The sequence below is a fragment of the Lates calcarifer genome, linkage group LG5 (genome assembly GCF_001640805.2).
Source record: "Lates calcarifer isolate ASB-BC8 linkage group LG5, TLL_Latcal_v3, whole genome shotgun sequence".
NCBI lineage: Eukaryota > Metazoa > Chordata > Actinopteri > Centropomidae > Lates > Lates calcarifer.
This window is the reverse complement of record NC_066837.1, coordinates 17645307-17663775: the sequence shown is the minus strand read 5'-3', so window position 1 is coordinate 17663775 and position 18469 is coordinate 17645307. Positions and strand designations below refer to the sequence as shown.

The 18469-nt window shown below is 42.3% G+C and overlaps 1 protein-coding gene across 5 annotated transcripts in view; it reads left to right on the top strand.

The window, feature by feature from the left end:
• Window positions 1-18469, top strand: part of tnrc6c2 (trinucleotide repeat containing adaptor 6C2) — a 131674-nt gene that overhangs the window by 78208 nt on the left and 34997 nt on the right. For 3 of the 5 annotated variants that reach the window (XM_051070689.1, XM_018664988.2, XM_018664986.2), the window contains 2 exons: window positions 10472-10572; window positions 10981-11002. In XM_051070689.1, coding sequence (XP_050926646.1) covers window positions 10510-10572; window positions 10981-11002 — 85 coding nt within the window. In that variant the 5' untranslated portion in view covers window positions 10472-10509. Of the gene's footprint in view, window positions 1-10471; window positions 10573-10908; window positions 11003-18469 lie in introns of those variants that run through there. The other 2 variants (XM_018664987.2, XM_018664985.2) reach the window with 1 other exon arrangement.

Sequence of the window (18469 nt, the reverse complement as noted above, 5' to 3'; positions counted from 1 at the left end):
CGGCACGGTGAGAAAGCCAGGGGGATTTTGATTGAACTGTCGCCTTCCATTGCATCCCCCCTTCCCGCATTCTGTCCCCAGGCACTGGAGTATAGCTTTTAATATCTTTTCCGCGTGTCTTAATTGAAGTACATAATTTCCCGTTCAATTTCAGAACCCCCCCCACCCCCAACATCTCTGTCACCACTGTCTTATCTCTATCGTCACACATCAGTGAGGTGATGAAATGAAAAATGCGCGTGAGCAGCAGTGGCACACATAAATGCATTTATTTGTGTGTGTACGATCTGTGCACATTCGTATTTATGTCTGTGCCATGTTTTGGAATGTAAGTGTGTCGCTGCAAATGCGGCCTGTTTGTGTGTGAATCGGCCGGTGACAACACACGTGGAATGCCTGTCGTTTTTGCTGTGGGAGTGTGTGACCGTTTATGTCAAGCTCAAAGCCCTGGCAGTTGGTTAATGCCCTGCAGTTGTTAATCAGGTTGTGAACTGCCTCCTGCATGCCCTATAGACACCCAGCTGACTCACAGACACACACACAGAGCCCTGTTCTTACCCAGGATCAAGAGTCCTCCCTTCTATACACATGCTCATCTCTCCAAAAGGCTGACAAGCACGCAGTTAGAGAGTGGCTGTGAAAAGATGTTGCAGGGGCCCTCTGGTGTGTATGTAAAACTAGTGAATAGGGAGAAAAGAAAGACCTAAAGCCTGGTAAGAGGAGGAGGGAATCTGCTGGTTTTCTGAAATAGCGTATACTTAGGCTTAACCCTTCCCAGACACAACTGCTTTAGCATCATAGATGCCACTGCAGCTACAGCAGGTGGCTCAGCTGAATGGCACTAGAGGATATTTGGGGTGTGTATAGGCATTAGGTTACCAGCACTGGGGTTAGCCCCCCCCCCCCGGAGATAAGATGTATTATGTTGTAATGAAGATGTCAGCCATGTCTATCTTTTTGAACCCCATTAAAAATCTTTTTAAGAATTTTTAGGAATTACATAAATAATCGACCCAAACATGGATAGCACTGATAGACTACCCATGTTCTCCAACAACTATCAATCCATGCCAATATCTGCAAATCTAGATACAGATCTCTAAATTATTTGTATAATCATTTTTTTGCCAGCACAACCTAAAATGAGAAATTCAGTATCTCACTGGAGCCCAGACTCAGTGAATTATATTACTACTTTTGCCATTTTGGCAGTGCACTAGCAGGAAACCCATAACCCATGTTGGCTCTGGATCCAACCAGGCTGTAGGCTGTTGGCATCTAGACATTGTTTTGATTAGAGTGTATTGTAACAAAGCCATGAGGACAAACCCTGGCAGTAACTCCATCTGTAGCCCCTTATCACTGAAGGGGCAGGATCATTTGTTTAAAAGGAAACCCAAAGCTTGCTTCCCCTCGTCTGACCCTTTAAAGACGGAACATGAACACCAGCCCAGTCCTCAGGTTGCTATCATTAGCTCCATTTCCACTACAGGGCTAAGTGTAACTAGAATGGACCTGCTTGTCCTGTGTATCCCCTTTACACACTTTTGATTCTTCTGTTTTGAATTTTTGTTTCTGTGCAGTAGTTTGCAGTTTCAAATAAACAAAAGGTTTTGCTAGCCCTTGTCAAACATTTTTGTGTTGACCCTGGTAAATCCCACTTGGTCGCGCTTTGGAAAAGTGGCTTGTGTTGTCTATCCCTTTTCCCCTGTCATTGACCTTAGCCCAGGCCTGATCGTGGTCATTACTGAGCCTGTGATTATGAGGCTTTTCAAACAACTGGCACACAGTCCCAATAGATAACACACTTAACACCACCCCAGGGTGCTGCTCCAGTAAGGGGGAGGGGGCTTGACAGTAGAATCAGCTGGATTCAGTGGGAGGCTGCCAAAAGCCATTACTTTCTTCCTCTGCTCTATGGATGGCTACTTTGAAGTCGATGGGGCCAGAATAAAGACTTGCCAAGCAGTTGTGTTCGGTGTGGCCATTGTACTAAATGAGGAGTATTTGTGTATGTGTGTGCAAACCAGTGAGGGAGTGGGGTGTATGCTGACTGTGGCTTTGGCACTTTTTAATGATAGGAAGTCAGGAAGCCAGAAATAGTTATAGTATCTTAAGTTATAAACAGACAGTATCAATGTGTTATTAACATTTCCTAGTGCCCTGCTTGACTTGTCATTGACAGGCTTATCCATCCTCGATCTGTATGGTCTACGCTGGTTTCACCACAGGTCTGACACTGCTTTGGTATGAGACTCTGATCTCATGTTTTGATAGTCACAATGAATGTGAAGGGCAGCCACTAGATATTTGCTTCCGACCAGTACTCTTGTGTACGAAGATGAACACGGTTTAAACTTATGTTCATATTATGTCATACACTTTGTGTGCAAGAGGTACAGGAGAGTTGTAACCGAAGAGTCGTACGGGCATTGGGGAGGCTTGGGGGTCTGTGTAACCCCCTCCTCCTTGTCCGACTTGTGTGCCAAAAGGGAGGGGGGTGGGGGGCTGGGGCTTAGGGGCCCCTCCAAGGGTAAGCCAGGCCATGATGGAAGCAGGGGGGATGGGGGAAGCGAAGCTGAAACCGGCGAGCTGCTGCCTGTGAGTCTTGGCAGGGGTCCAGGGGAATGTTCGATGTGCCGAGGTTTGGTGGGGGCCTCCTTCCCTCCCTTTGCTCCATGTTGGCTAATTGGAGAGACGTGGAGAGAAAGAGATGGGCATCACATGGAAAATGACAGAGAATTTGCAGGACATCTAACCTACAATGTTCCCTCTTCCCTGCGCCAAACCAACAACAGCCTTACTCATTATGTAACAGGACTTAGGCCCTACAGCACCTCCAAAGCCTTTAGTTAAGGCAGTGTAAATAACACTACCATGTGCTGCCTGCCCCATACGCTAGGGCCATGGCTTAGATTAGTAAGCTCAGGTCATTTGTTTGCTGTCTGGACTGTTTTATCGCTTTAATGTCAACTTGAGTACAGTCAATGAAATTCAAGTATTTACTTTCACTGTGTGTTTTGATTGTTAGGGCACATTTGTAAGAACTTTGTTTGATTAAACAGAGCTGCTGGAAATGATGAACAAAACATTTCTTGTAATGTTTGAATTGTGACCCAGTTAAATTACAAAACAGAATTTCTTGTGGGTGGAAGTTTTAACGACAGAGTTTGGTATAGCCTAATTCATATTAATTAAGGCACTGAATGTCTGAGGACACTAAATAATTGGAACAAGTATGCTAGTGATGTTTTGATACTGAAATAGCTTCAGTAAATTATAGCATTCTCAGTATTTTAAGAACTCTATTGTGATTTATAATGCCAGTCTGCAGGATATCAGTGAAGTTGTTGAGGATGACAGATGCTTATTCTCAATAGTCAATAGTTCAGTAAGACAAATAAAACTAATTTTCATTTCAGAAACCCGTCACCTTTCTGCTCCCCCACACTCTTAAAGCTGTGCAGTTAATGTCTCTACATCTTCACCATCATCTCTATACCTTTACAGAGGGGGCTGTCACTCACATTGCTCTCTTTGCTTTTCTTGTCTTTTTCTCTGTCCTCCTTACATCAGAGCACACAACTAAGAGCAGCACTTATTTTCTGTCTCTCTTTCTGGGTCTGTGTTATTGCTTACGCTGTTGACAGCCAGTGCATTGTTGACTGACATTTTGTGTGTGAGTTTGTGTGTGTGTGTTTATATATGGGGGAGGCTGTGTCAAAGTAACCTTGAGGGTAGTGCAGCCCAGCCGATTAGCTCATTTGTCTAAGCCTTCATTGTGTGTGTGTGTGTGTGTGTGTGTGTGTGTCTGTCTGTCCTTTGATTTAGCTGGGCTCTTCTGATTTTGACAGTTTGATGATGGTGCCCACTGAAGGCAGGCTGTGCAGCATTTGAAACAGAAGTTAAAGACCATTTTCAGATTCTGCTTAAGTCATCCTCCTTAACATCAACCCTGTTCACCTGAACTGTTGCTGAATTAAAATCTTGATTGGCGAGAAACACAATCAATTTTAATAAGTCTGTGCAGGTGGTATTAGTAGGAATAAGAAACAGTGATAGCCTGTGCCCTATTTACAAGACACCCAAAATGAGCTGAAAATAGATAAACACATAACTTAGATTTAAAAGATTATGTTTTGAAACAGAAGAGACTTGTCAGGCGATGAACATGTAACCTAAGTAAAAATAGTGTTTGATTATTATTGCATGATGAGGCACAGGCAAAGAATTTCTGTGTCAGGTCACTATTTTCTCCCACAGAGCAACTCTGAGTGCACTGTTGGACTTATACCATAGCTACTTAGCAAAGAAAAAGGAGAACTGCACTTTTTATAGGTGATATGGTGTGTATTTATTTTTTTAAACCAATGGGTATTGTAGGCTAAATGTTGATTTATTGAATGGTCGAGTGTTGACCAGAGCTTTGTTTGACTTGTCCCAAATGAGGTTGAACTGCTGGCAGCCAGCCAATGGATGGCGGTGTACACTGAGAGGTGCTTGGTTTTGGTCTTGAGGGCAAAGTTTTAAGGAGCTCCTTCTTGAGGTTAATCATAAGAGGTCAGCCATTGTATTAATACTAATAGCACTTCATAACTATCCAGACCTTTAGACAGATATTCACCTCAAAGCCTCCAAGCTGACATACAGGCATACAGATTAAAACAAATATGCAAAATATGCAGGCATATGCAGAACATGCACAGCCACATATTCTCATTAACACAAAGCATTTGTAAGCAAGGACAAACACATACACCAGCACATTCTGCTCTTGACGGCTTCTTCTTGAATTCAATAAGCTTTAGCTGTGGTGCTGGCAGGGAGCAGGCCTGCTTGGTCTTGTGCATTGTGCTGTTTTCCTATTTAATGAGCTGCCACCGTGTTAAAGTTTCATATCGACTTGGCAGAGGAAGCAGCCAAGACACTGAGAGCTAATTTTCTGGAGGCAAACCTCAAAGCTGTTATTTATAGCACAGCTCTGACTTTCTCACTATCTGATTCTTTTGACTTTCTTTCTCTATCTTGCATCCCGCTCTCCACCCACCCGTTCGCCATCAGCCAGTCCCTCGTCTGCAGATTCCACCAACCAAGAATATTTCTGCCCCAGTTCATTGAGCCAGTCCAGTCTAGTAGCAATAAAGTGTCTTGTATATTTTCACAAGCCACTCTCTCCACCTGCTGAAAGCAAAGCTGGTATGCACAGAATGCTTACAAACCAAGCAGCCAGTGCGACTGTTAGTGTGACTGAGGGATGGAAACACACACCAACAAAATTGTTATCACTGCTTCTCAACTGTGGAATTTACAGGCTTGTTTTCCCCAAGCCATTTAGGTTGAGTAAACACAATTGCACACCCACACATGTTTGTGGAGAGTAGTTGAGGTCTGTAGCTGCAGTAGCAGGTATTGAAGAATTATTCCCCAGGGCTGTCCATGATAATGTTCCATGTAATAAGGCTCAGGAGAGTCCTGTGGCTTCTCTAATGCCACAGGAATGGGTGGCTGGCTGAATGGTAATAGTGGTGGGGAGTGGATTTGCCACACTTGGTGGCCACGACCTGACCATATTACTTTTTTTCGCTGAGACAGGAAAGTCTCTCCTCTTTCTCTCCCTCTTCCTTTGTGATTGGTGTTGTGTCTGCGGTTGGTCTGACAGCCGTTCAGAACGCGTGAAGCTACATTTTTCCTTGCAGCCCTTTCCCTTTTCAAGTTCCCTCTCTGTCTCTCTCTTCCTTTGTCTTGCTCAGTCTTTACACAGCATCTTTTTACTCCTCTTTTATTCTCTTCTATCACCCTTGCTTAGTTTTCCCCCCTCTCCTTTCATTTTTCTCCCTGCGTCTCTAGATAATAGCGATCAAGGTGCATGGATATTTCAGTACATGCCCCTGCCCCACCCCCACCCCCCACCCCGTCTGCCGGCCTCAATAGTGCTCTGTTCATCTTTTTTTTCCCAACTCCATTTCTCCAGCGAGAATTCTTTCTGTCTTTCCAGCATAGTCTCTCTTCTTTCTCTCTGTACCCTGTCTGGTTCTCAGGCGGCTGTCGTTCTTAATTGGTACTGCTCTGCGTCTGCTTCTACACCCCCACCCCACCTCCCACCCCCCGATCCTCATCCCTCCTTCTCCTCCTCCCACCTCCCTTTCCTCTGCATCCCTGGCAGAAAAAGACATGCTTCAGACAGACTGCCTCCCGCCTGTGTACATCAAGCTTCCCTGTGTGTGTCTGTGTGTTTTTACATGACTGGGGTTGTGTGTGTTGTGAATTTCTAGACTCTTCATACCCATACAGTGTGTTCCTGTTGTCATGCTTCCTTCTCTATAGCTTAGCCCTGTAGTCCCAGGACACAGGAAGAGAGGATCCTGCCTCGCCATGCAATTTATTCACAATTTCCCAGCGGCCCCAGTTTGCTGAGACTTTGGATTTTTTTTTCTACTCAGCTCTGTATTGTGAAGAAAGCCACTCAGTCACTGCAGGATCACTGGTTGGGTCCTTGCATGTAGTTTTTCGTGTTTAGTCGCTTTGAAAATGTGTGGTGATGATGGTAATTTTGGCTTCAAAGACTCATCAGTTTCACTAGAGATTGCTGTTTGGAAAATTTATGTTATCTTGTAAAATTGAGAGTCGGACAAGAGTATGAAAACATTTTTTTTAATATCTGTTCATTCAGTACAGTGGTAGCCACATGCTTAGCTTAGCTGAGCACAGGGATTGTAAACAAGGGGAAATGGCTAGCTTTGTAGTGACAGAGGTCATTTCCAACAACTCTAAAGCTAGGTGTGTTTAAATAATGTAGAAATGAAAAAGAGACACTGCAGATTAATAAGCGCATCTGAGATGATTCTTGACCAACAGACTGCAGACGTCTGCCAACTTCACACACATTCGTAACTCTGAAAAAAAAAAAGCAACCCAGCTGACTCTTGGATGTGTTGGTGAACAGCTTGCTAGCTATCAAGATACAACATGTAAACAAAACAATTTTGCGATTTGCTGGGGAGATTTTTTTCCCCTTTTAGCTCTTCACCAGGGCTAACGTTGGCAGCAAATTAGCAAAATTCTCTAGCATGCATTCTTTGGTATGATATTGATGTTTGATGATTGTCATTTATTGTTTTTGTTTTTAATTAGAATTATTTATTTATTTAGCAGTAGGGGCAACATCTGGTTGTAAAGGTAGACATAAGCAAGAATTAAGTAATTACAATACTTACTAGTTGATAGTACTGCTTACTCGTTGTCACCAGTGTTGTAATGATCTAAGGCCCAGAAGATTTAATGACACACTGTGGCCTTGTAGGTCATTAGCCTCAAAAGTGACACATTTTGCCTAATTGCAGAGTCATATTGCCAGCTAGGGTAAACCTGATGCTAGAAGGCAGCACAGAGACACCCCAGGGTCACTGTTGTGAAGGAGCTAGTGTCAGCAGTAATGAGGCAGAGAGATGGGGAGAGGCAGGTAAAGATATATGTGGGGCCAACAGAGGACAGAATGAGAAGCTAACTTTAGCATTGACCACGTCAGCTCATAAGACAACTGTCCACTCTCTCACATTTCACATAGCAACTGTTTTTCTACTAGGCCAACATTACAGTCAATGATGATAAAAAGCCTTTATTAGTAAGCCATTCATAGTGTATTGACACACAGAAAATTAGATGATAAATCCATATTGTTGTGCAGGTGTGGTGTTTGTATTTGTTACCCCCCCGACCCCGACCCAATTTCCCCAACCCTTGTTTCCTGTTGTTGTCTGTGACAGCAGCAGCAAGCAGCAGAAACTAGATACGGCAGATCCACTATCATCTAGGGGGTAAAAGGTGAGACTGCCAGGATGACATGGTCAGCTGTGGTGGAGAGGCTCTGACATTAGCAACTGATGGGGAAAGACAAATCTAGGACACGAAGTTGAAAGGCAGCTTTTTACACCTTCACATTCCATGTCCTTTCGTCTGCTTGCTTGTATCACTTTTTCCTCGTTGCTAATGCTTTTCATCATCTGTTTTCTTGTTGGTGGTGTTTTGGATGGCATGCTTGGAATTTGATAAAGGGAAGTGTTTGATTGGAGGTGGAATTCATTCACAGTTTTATAAGATAATAACAGAAATGAACAACTGCACACTCCACATACAGTATGCAAATATCTCAACGCACACACCCACATCCACACATAATTTGAGCTCCTATTTATTACCTGAGGGCTGCCTTCCCCTAGCTGCTGAGATAGCACAATGACACACACAGAGCCTCCTCAGTTTGAAAAATAGGACTGTGTGAGTGTGTGGTATGTGTGGTTGTAATAGAGAAATGGAGAGAAAGATGGAGCATAGGGGAGCAATGAAAGGAGGAACAGGGAATGAGGAAGAGAAAATCCAGATGGAGGAGAAAAGGGTAATTTAGGGATATTGTCTTCCATTTTAACCTGCTGCCATGGCCACTAGCCTGGCAGTCTTCCCCAGAGTTTGGCTCTAAAATCACTGTTCTATGTCTCTTTTCCTCCATCTCTATCTCATTCCATCTCTGACCCTTGTGTACTTGCTCTCTGTCTTCATCTCCCTTTCTGCTATAGAGACATTACCCCACCATCAGACATTCTCTGTGAGGCCTCTCCTGTCTGTCTGATTGACATCTCCCTCCCCCTGCCAGTGGGCAGCACAGTGGGAGGCAGGCCTTTCATTAATCTTCTGTTATGAGTATTATGATGCATTCATACATCCAGATTCTGATTCATATCCAGGCCCTTTCTAAACACATTTTGTATTTTCCATTTACTTTATTTGTCAGGGACAGTATACTTGGTCAATAATCTGTCAGTTCTTTTTTCTTTCAGTTAATCAAGTAAAAGTTTGTTCTTTAAAATGTCAGAAATTAGTGACAAATATCCATTATATTTTTCAGAGCCTGAGGTCATGTCTTAAATTTACTTACATTTTTAATTAATCAATTATCAGAACTGCTGTTGATTAAATTTCTGTCTATTGGCCACAAGAAAAAAAGAAAAGAAATAAAAACAGACAACTCACGAAAGGGCCAATATAGAGAACCTACAAAAAAACATTGGTCACCTTGACCACATTCTGATGTCATATCATTTAGCAATTGCAGTTCAACATTATTAAATACATTATCACATACACACTAGAAGCTAAAATACAGTCCAAAGAATTTGTCCAGAGTATAACAGACTCCAACAAATAAATTGAGTGTTTTGAACTCTCTAATATTTGCTGGCTAGAGTTCCATACATGTGGCTTCCTTAGAAAACTGACTGAAAGTACTTTTTTGCAGTATAGTGATGTTGATTATTTCTGAGAAACGACATGTTGTTGGCAACAATTTCAGCATACCGTTTGAGCAGTGGGGGCAGTCTTTTAGAGAAAGTCATGTCCTCCCAGTTCACAAGGATGAAGCACAATGGCTTATTGTACAAGGCAGGCGTGTGTGTGTGTGTGTGTGTGTGTGTGTGTGTGTGTGTGTGCACGCACGCACGCGTGCGCGCACGCTTATATAAATTCACTCTGCAGGATGGCCAGCAAATAGAAATAGGCCATTATTTTAGACTGACATGGAGATGATTGATTTTATTTGCACATTTTAGAAAGTGGTATCATTGATTTGATAGGACATAGTGCTGTATTATGGATTAGTATCCATTGCACTCAGTGAAGACTAAACACATACACACATTCAGTCCCTATGGCCCAGCTCATGCTTCTAATAGTTTCCAGGAGCTGTCACTGAGGCTGAGCCAAAGGAAATACAGGCTGAAATGAAGCACTTAGTTTCCCTGGCCCTCGGGCTAGCTATCTAGCTAGTTTGACTCACGCCCACTGAAAACAGATCTTTGTAAAAAGGCCTTGTGTCTTATTCTGTCAGTCTTTTGGCCTTTACGTTGTCTTCCTTTCGGACCTTTTAATCCCTTGCCTTTTTATTTTCTTGTCATTTCCTGCCAGTCTTTAAACCAGCCCCTTTTACATTGGCCTTTGCTTTTACTGTTCATTCTCTCTCCATCTTTATCTCTTTCTCTCTCTAACTCTAACATATGTGCATTTTTTCTTTTCATTTTCCCTTTTCCTTTTTTGTACCCTTCTAGTCTCCCCTTTCCATCTTCTTTTCAGCTTTTGACCGTGAGGGAAAGTGTTCCTCAGAAGTGCCTGCCATGATTTTTGTATGAAGTGATGATTGTGGTTGGAAAAGTTTTTCCAGACACTGAGTGCACTTTGGCTCTGACTCATTCATGGATCAAAACGAAAGGGTTGAAAGTTTACATGCGCTCTGTGTGTACATGTGTGTGTTTATGAACATAACTGCATTTCTGTGTGGAATTTGAGAAAAGTCAATGTGACTGTGCCTGTGTTAAGTGTGTGATGCACATAGGTCGACACATGAAGAACAGCTAAACATTTGAGCTGACTCCTAGTCCTTGTCCTTCATATTTCACTCATTACTCTCCCTTTTTTTGTTTAACAGCTGAAAGAAGCTAGCAACAGAAGAAAGAGAACCATTTGATGGAAGAAAAGAAAAAGAAAAAACAAGAAGAAAAGACCAAGAAGGACGTCGCTCAGAAAAAGGTGAAGGTGCACATCTACTCATCATGCACATGGTCATAGACACACTGCAAATTGTTTTCGAGTCAACTAGCAGGCTCTTAATTTGGCACTGTGTGCATGTTGGTTATACAATTACAGTTTTTTTAAAACCTTTTAATCTTTTCTAAACATCATTTTTTAAATAAAATCAATAGCTTTGGCTGATTTGTTAAAACTTGGCCTTCAAGTTTCCAGTAAACAAACACCCACTGACTTCTTCTGTTCAATGCTGGCTGCCAGTCAGCAGAAAAAAATCAGGAATGGCTTGAAATGATTGGATCACTGTACTTGGTAACACTCCTGTTGATTTATTTACAGTTTTGAATGACTGTTAAACATCGTCCTTGCTGTATCAGGTTCCTAAGTCTTTCTCTCTGTCCACCTCTGCAGGCTGCTGATCAGAAACCCAAAGGTGAGTGTCATGATCAAGCACCCTACACACTCATATACCTAATTTTTTAAAGCAACATTCCAACCACTAATATACATTAATCAGCGCTGATTAACACACTGACCTGTAAAGACATACACACACACACACACACACACACACATTATTCATGCATTATACACATGTAGCATTTAGTGTTCTTGTACACAGATGGACAAACACAGAATGCACATGCACACACAGCAGAGCAAATACAGTGGAGTCTAATGCAGAGTGAAGCGGAGTGACGCCCAGTATGCCCACAGCACCAGGCAGTGAAGCGTGAGGGCACCCAGACAGCACACTGAGTGTGGTGTTAGTAGGGGGATGGGAGGATGAGGGAGGAGTGGAAGGAGGGCACGGAGTTGAGCTGACATGCAGAGAGAGTGGGGTAGGAAAAAAATGTGTCCTCACGTGCCCTTGGTGCTCTCTAAGAAGCTAAAATAGAATTTCTGGTATGTTGCTCAAAAATTAGTTTTATTCTCATAGTGAAATGTTATGAAAATACACAGAATGGTGCCTCTGCTGTTCTCCCAGTAGGTCCCAGTGACAGACCTGTGCTTTAAATTTATTTGATATATGAGTTGTTGAGGCAAACAGTTGTTTATTCTCTTGATATGTCTACTTTTGGTTTATAAATAGATTTAGACTGTAGAATGACAGTGGCATTTAGTTGCAGGATGCATGGGGTAATCATTTGTACAGTAATATTGTCACATCTACAGTAATACAACTGTTGTACTACTAATTTACTCACCAATTTGTCTCTGTGTGTGAAAGTGTGTTTTTTTCCTGCTTCAAAATTATACAAAGGTTGTACCTGAACTATGACATTTCCTAACTAAAGTTTTAAAATATATATAATTGAATGACAATGTGAAGTGTGACCCATGTCCTAAGCAGGTGTACAATGCCCTATCTCCTCCATCTTTGGCAGTTTCTTCTTTATCCTGTGTTATGTCTACTTTTAGACTTGAATTTTCTTGGCCAGTACTAAATATGACACATAGCATCCTAGTTTATTGTCTTTTCACTTAGTACCACTCTGGAAGGATTCCTGCATTTACAGTTGAAGATGATGCAATAAATGGCAGATACTTGAAATTGGTCTTGTTGTTTTTGCATGATCAGGTTTGGGTGAGGATGGCACAGAATTTGAGCAGTGTGGCTGGCTTTAAATCTTCTCAGTGGTGCCTGTCCTCCCCCACTTTGAGCCAGCAGCTTGGCCATCTGGGGGTAACTGTTGGGCTTCAACAAAGGTTACCACAGCTTGCCTTGAACTCTGACCAGCCTATTTAATTACCCTCCCTGTGTTTCACTGCCCTGTCCCTGAACCTGGCCTATTAACCAAGTTTCAATGATATCCGTTTGTATAGCACTAAAGCATGTATAAACAAAGGATACTTGAGCTACAGAGAGCATTAGGGGAGAACAAGCAGATTTTTATAAAGTGCAGCGATAGTACCATTATTTATGCAGTGCAGAATCTCTTAGCATGAATACTCTTTTCCAGGAATATCCTGCTTTACACTCACATTCACACCTGGAAGCTGCTTTTTACAACTATTATCTTATCTATTAGGCGCTTTACTTGAGCAGTTGGGTTTCAGTGCCCTGCTTAATGATATGTTAGTGGTGATAATGAGACAGTGCTGAGTGCTGCTCTTAATTTATCTACCTAGATTTGTTGGCTAAGAAATGGATGGTGAGTTTTTTGTTATATATAATTAGATGGACTGGACTGGCAGCTAGGAGAGTTTTGTGCTTAATGTCAGGTGGTGACAATCTACACAGCCCAAAGGATTATGTTTGCAATGATATCAGTGACATTCACTTGTGACTACAGTGCAGCCAAGTATTACGATTGTGACTTATTTTTGTTGTTTTGGCTATATCAGGAAGCATGTTTGAAACAAAACAACTATGGGTTTACAGTGCTGGCCTTCAGCTTTAATTGAGGCCTTTTATATTAACAATACATGAACAATGTGGATAAGTCACTTCACATCTCCCTTGATAGAGCTCTCACAGGCCTGTGCTGCAGCCATCTTCACTGTATTGCTTGCTTCAGGGGCCTGTTATTTGGATTCAGGTCCGGTGACTGACTTGGCTTTTCAAAAGCATTCCTCTATTGGCTACAGAAAGTGTCATTGGTTGTCTTGTGTGTTTGCTAATAATCTATGTCCATCTGCATAGTTTTAAAATGTATATGTATAAAGCTCAAATACACATTGTTTTATTTCAAATTCAATGTGGCAGATTAGAGCCAAAACAATGACAAGCATGTCACACACACCTAATACACTCTGACTACACTGCATGATGTGTGTATGTGGGCTGCACCAAGTATTACTGGCAAGAGCAGCAAAGGAAATGCTGAGAGTCAGCGAGGGAATATTGAAAACTCTGCATGGAAGAGAGGCCCACAGACAGGGGCACAGCTAAGAAGGATGAGGAGGGAGGAGGAAGGAAAGGAGAGGAAGAAGGAGGATGTGTTACGGGGAGTTCTGGGGCCAGATAAAAGCAAAAATGAAGGAAGGAAAGGGAGGAAAAGAAAGTAATGAAGCAGTGAACACTTTAGACGAGTGCCAAAAATGACCGTCGGGAGTCAATGACGGCGCTAATATAGAAGAGACTAATGACATGGACATTTATTTTATGGTATGTTTAATGAGAGATAGAGAAAGAAAGGGACATAGAATGAGAAACTGATTGTGTGTATGTAGTGGGTACTCATGCAGACAGGCAGATAAAGAAAGTAGGGAGAAAGACGGCCTGTTTGAAGACTAATCGTTGTGCGAGCCATCAGGACCTCTGTGTGTTTGCTCATAACCTCCCATCTGCAATATCTTTTAAAAGGAAGGTGGCATGAACTGGAATGAGTTGAGTTTTCATGCGTGACACTAAATAATGGAGGTGTGTGTGTATATGCAGTAAGGGAGAAAATCAGTATGCGGTCGTGATTTGTGTCTTTCCATCCATATCAGTGAATTCTGCCTTCCTTATACACTCTCAGAAATTCATAGACATACACGTGCACACCACCTCCCCCCACCCTCGCCATCTTTTTCTGCTTTCCCTCTCTGCGGGCCTCCTTGGTCCCAGGCATTTCAATTTGTTTGTGGTAATCGATCTCGGCCTTGCGCGTTCATATGTATGAAAATGAGATAAAGCTTTCGGCGCAGTGGAATTAACTTCTCTGCCCCCCATTAGGCATGGAGCTCCACCAAATGCAGGGCTCTAGGAGTCCTACTGCCCCCCAGCCCCCACCATCACCCCCACCCCACACACCCCACCCCCACACACACAGGCTGGACCTCTGATGCAGGGCCCTCCCTCCTGGTCCCAATTACCTCAGGCGGATGCTGATTATTCACCCTCAGCACACATGCAGCTTCATCACAATCTCTGCCACCACTGCAATCACAATCAGCCAGTTTGACTGCTTCACATACCACATCAGCCTTGGCAACAACGTGCAGATGCCAAGACACACACACACACACACACACACACACACACACAAAGAAGAGTGCATGAATAGTGTAGATATTGGTAAAGCTGCAGAGTTTGTTCATAGATGCCTACAGTCATATATAGATACGCATACTCCTACCTATGGCGACTCTGAGCTTTTCAATCTATTCTCACTGACTGAATCAAATACTTACATTGTGGAGTTGCAAAACAACCAAGACAATAATATAGTGCTATTGTGTCCCTTACCACGCATGTATAAACATACACACACACACACACAAATATTATTGAAGTTATGAGAAAACGTGGCCAAAGCAGGAAGTTACACAAATTCATGAAACAGGTGGCTACACACAGGAACAGAAAGCCACAGTAATACCACAATGCGTCATTCCCATACCCCGATAATCAGAAAATCTGCAATCTCCATTTTTGCCGCTCACACACTTTTCACTGCTGAGAGGTTAGAGAACAAATGTAACGCCTGTCACTGCTTTGTCCCTCACTTTTCCTCCTTACCCACGCCGTATCCCCCCGCCTGTTTCATTTCACCCTTGATATCCTCGGCCCCAGCGACCGCATCTGAGGAGAAACATATTTACACGGTGTCACCACGGTGATAACAGCATTTTATTTTTCAAAGTGGCAAGAGACGCACACAAACACAAGTGTGCTGTATAATTTTGTATTGGATTAATTTGCAATTTCACGTTATTAATTGCGTCAACACATTTGAAAGGGAATTTCATGAATCGCAATCTAATTAGAGGCTAATTTACTTTAGCATTCAGGCTGCTTTTTTCTTCTGTTAACCACATTTACAAACGCTCAGTGAATTAATAGTGAATAGCTTGTGAATTACGTCCTGTGGATTTATGACTGCCAAGCATAATTGTTTTTCCTCTACCCCCTGTGTGCTCACCCCGCATGCATGTCAAGTGCTGGGGGAGAGTGAGGGATGGAGGAAGAGACCAGGGGCAGAGAGAGAAAGGAAACAAGAGGGGCGCACAAACTTAAACAATGCTTTCCTCTTCTGTTGTATGATCACTCACAAGCTGCTGACAAGAGAGCGTGCTCGGTGCTCGGTGCCCCTTGCCCCTCCCCCATCATCTCCTCCTCCCCCAACAGTGAGCCGCTTCATGTCAAATACGAGGCAGATTAATAGGATGTAGCTCAACTGATATGAATGACATTTCAGCCTGTGATTTTAGGGTAAGGTGGTTGCATATGTGTGTATCTGTAAGGTTCAAAGACCGCCTGCATGACTGCACAGTGGGCTCCTTTCACTCTTTCCTCAGGCCATTGTCAAACAGCAGTTAGACTACAGAGGGGAGAAAATAAATTCTCCAGACGCCATATTATTCTATGAGTGAATTTGACTTAATGAAATTCTTTCTAGTAATTGTATAGGTGCTAATAACCTGGAATATTAGTCATATAAGACCTACATATGAGAAATTAACCTTGGGGCAGCTGAGTGGAACTCATGCGCTTACTGGGTTCCCTATGCTCTAATGACCCTGGGGCTCAAACTGTGGGAGACCATGTTTCTCTTTTGGTTGTCAGCCTTCAAAAGTTTGAGATACCTTACATCGTGCTACATATCTTATAAGTTTCAAAAGGCATGTATCCTCAGGCAGTTGTTGCCCTCAGGCACTGACCTCAGATGGAGGTGTAGTATGATCCTCTTAAAGCTCTTTACCCACAGAGTAAGTTGGTTACTGTTAGGGCTAAAAAGCAAAATAAGTTTATTGGGGCAACACTGTCATAATCTAGAGAGGTGCGGTATAGATGAGATGAGTAACTGAGATTTGAGAGCGAGAAAGAGAAAGCAAAGGGGAGCCTGGCATGGAGAGGGGGTGGGGGCACTAATTGGAGAGAGAGGGTGGAAGAGGCGTGGTTTGGGAAGAGGTCACTGGAGGCACAGGGGGTCATAAGAGGCAAATGGAGGTGCATTAAGCAACTGTCAGTCTCCATAGCAACGTCCCGTTATAGGAAGGGTGAGGGGTGAGAAATTTGTGCTTCTTATTTTGTGTGTGAGTGAGGGAGTTTCTGTTTTTCTCTACTAATACTGGCAGATGGGACCTCATGGCAACACACCCACTTGACCCTTCCTTGTATGCATAAACACATTTGCATGTATGTTCATGTGGGTTCTCTTGGTTACCGTTTCAAAACAACCAAGTCTCATTGCTATGTGCCTCTGTAACATCAATCACTTAAAGTGTTTATTACAAAATTTCAGTTTAAAATGTATTAGTGTCACTGCCTTCCATTAAAATGATTAGTGATGAATTTAGAATTTTTATTAACTAGGATTTGCTATGACTTTTCCAGGTAAAAGAGAAAGTAGTTACCAATTGTTAGGATTGTAGACCAAAAGGATTAAGTAGTGTAATGAGTAACTATGTCTATAGAAGGTAGCTGTCATATCAATGTTGAAATGAGTAAGCCAAATCTGCTTCAACATTTGCAGAAGGAAATGAGAGGTATGATATAGAAAAGGTCATGAACTCCATACACCAAGCAAACGCATCTATATGTGCCTCTGCTTTCACATTGTTTTGATCTTGGTTTTTTTTTTTTTTTGTATGAAACTGCTGGAAAGGAGAATGTGTAAAATTGTTGCAGGCAGCTTAAAACATGCTGTATTTACCTCTCCTACCTCTTAGCTCTTATTGGATTAAGAAATGCACCATTGTGTAGGTCATATAGGCCTGTGTGTTGTGTCCATCCCTCCCCCATCTGTAAACATGGCTGCATAATAAAGTGGCTGTGCAGACAATAGACAGAAGAGATGTGGGAACCTGCGCTGCCTGGCACAAGGCTCAGGGATCAGTCACAGTTGTTCTTTACAATAACAGATACCCTACCTTCTTGTCCATTATGCCTTGTTCGAGGTTTTTGAGCTGTATATCTGATTGCTTCATGCATTTTCCTCTGCCTCGTATTCTTTTTTTTCCTTCATGCCATGCTTACTTGCTCTCTATTCTTAAGCCATTACTCTTTCTCTTGCTCACTCCCATTGTGTGTAATTAACCATTTAGTGTGAAGAAGGGCTGTAATTAAAAGTTTGGTGCAAGGTTGCAGAGATTGCCTAAGCTGGAGGGTTTAATAGAATTTACAGTGCACTTGATACAAATGCTTGTTTAATTGGCTCTCCTTTTTAACTTCAATTAGAGGTACTAAGGTCACTACCACATTCAGGTTTCACAACACAACTGCCACATAGGCTGCTCTTAAATACTGCTATATTCACCTCTGCCAGAATGATAAAAGGATCATTTTTTTCACCTGTATCATGTGCTGGTTCCTTATCAAGAAAATATACATAAGTTATTATTGGCTATTATTGTTTGACAGAAAGGTCATTGTCAAAGAAAGTCAGTGCGCTAGGCACTTCATCACTTGAAATAATTTGGTGACCTTCTGATTTCGGTCCAAATTTTCCCTTCACTAAACACTTATTGTGTAATATCATTAAGAAACACCTGTGTCCTGTAAATAGATTTTAAGATAATATGTTATAAGGAGGTGTCAGTTTGGTAGCCATGAAAACAAAACAAACCTACAGTAAGGGTTTAATAAGCTGAGAGACCCTGTTCCTGCAAAGTTGTTCATCATTCACTTGAGTTCAAATGCAATAACTTGCAACTTCACTAATTTGCTGGGTGGATTTCATTACCTTTCACTGGTAGCAAGTATAACCAGCATACTCGTCACTCTCTTCATTCAAGCTGTTACAGACATCTGATTTTCCCCACTTTCCCTACAATTTTTCCTTCATAGTCATTTTCTATAAGCCCCACCCTTATCTCTTCAAAAGCACTTACCCATCTATCATGGTTTTAAAAAAAGATCTCTCCTCCTCAAAGTGAAAGATGTGTCTCAGTTCATGTGTTTATGTTTGTTCACAGCACAGAGGGGCTGTTTGTCTCTCCTGTACTATTTTTCTCACCTCTTTACTCT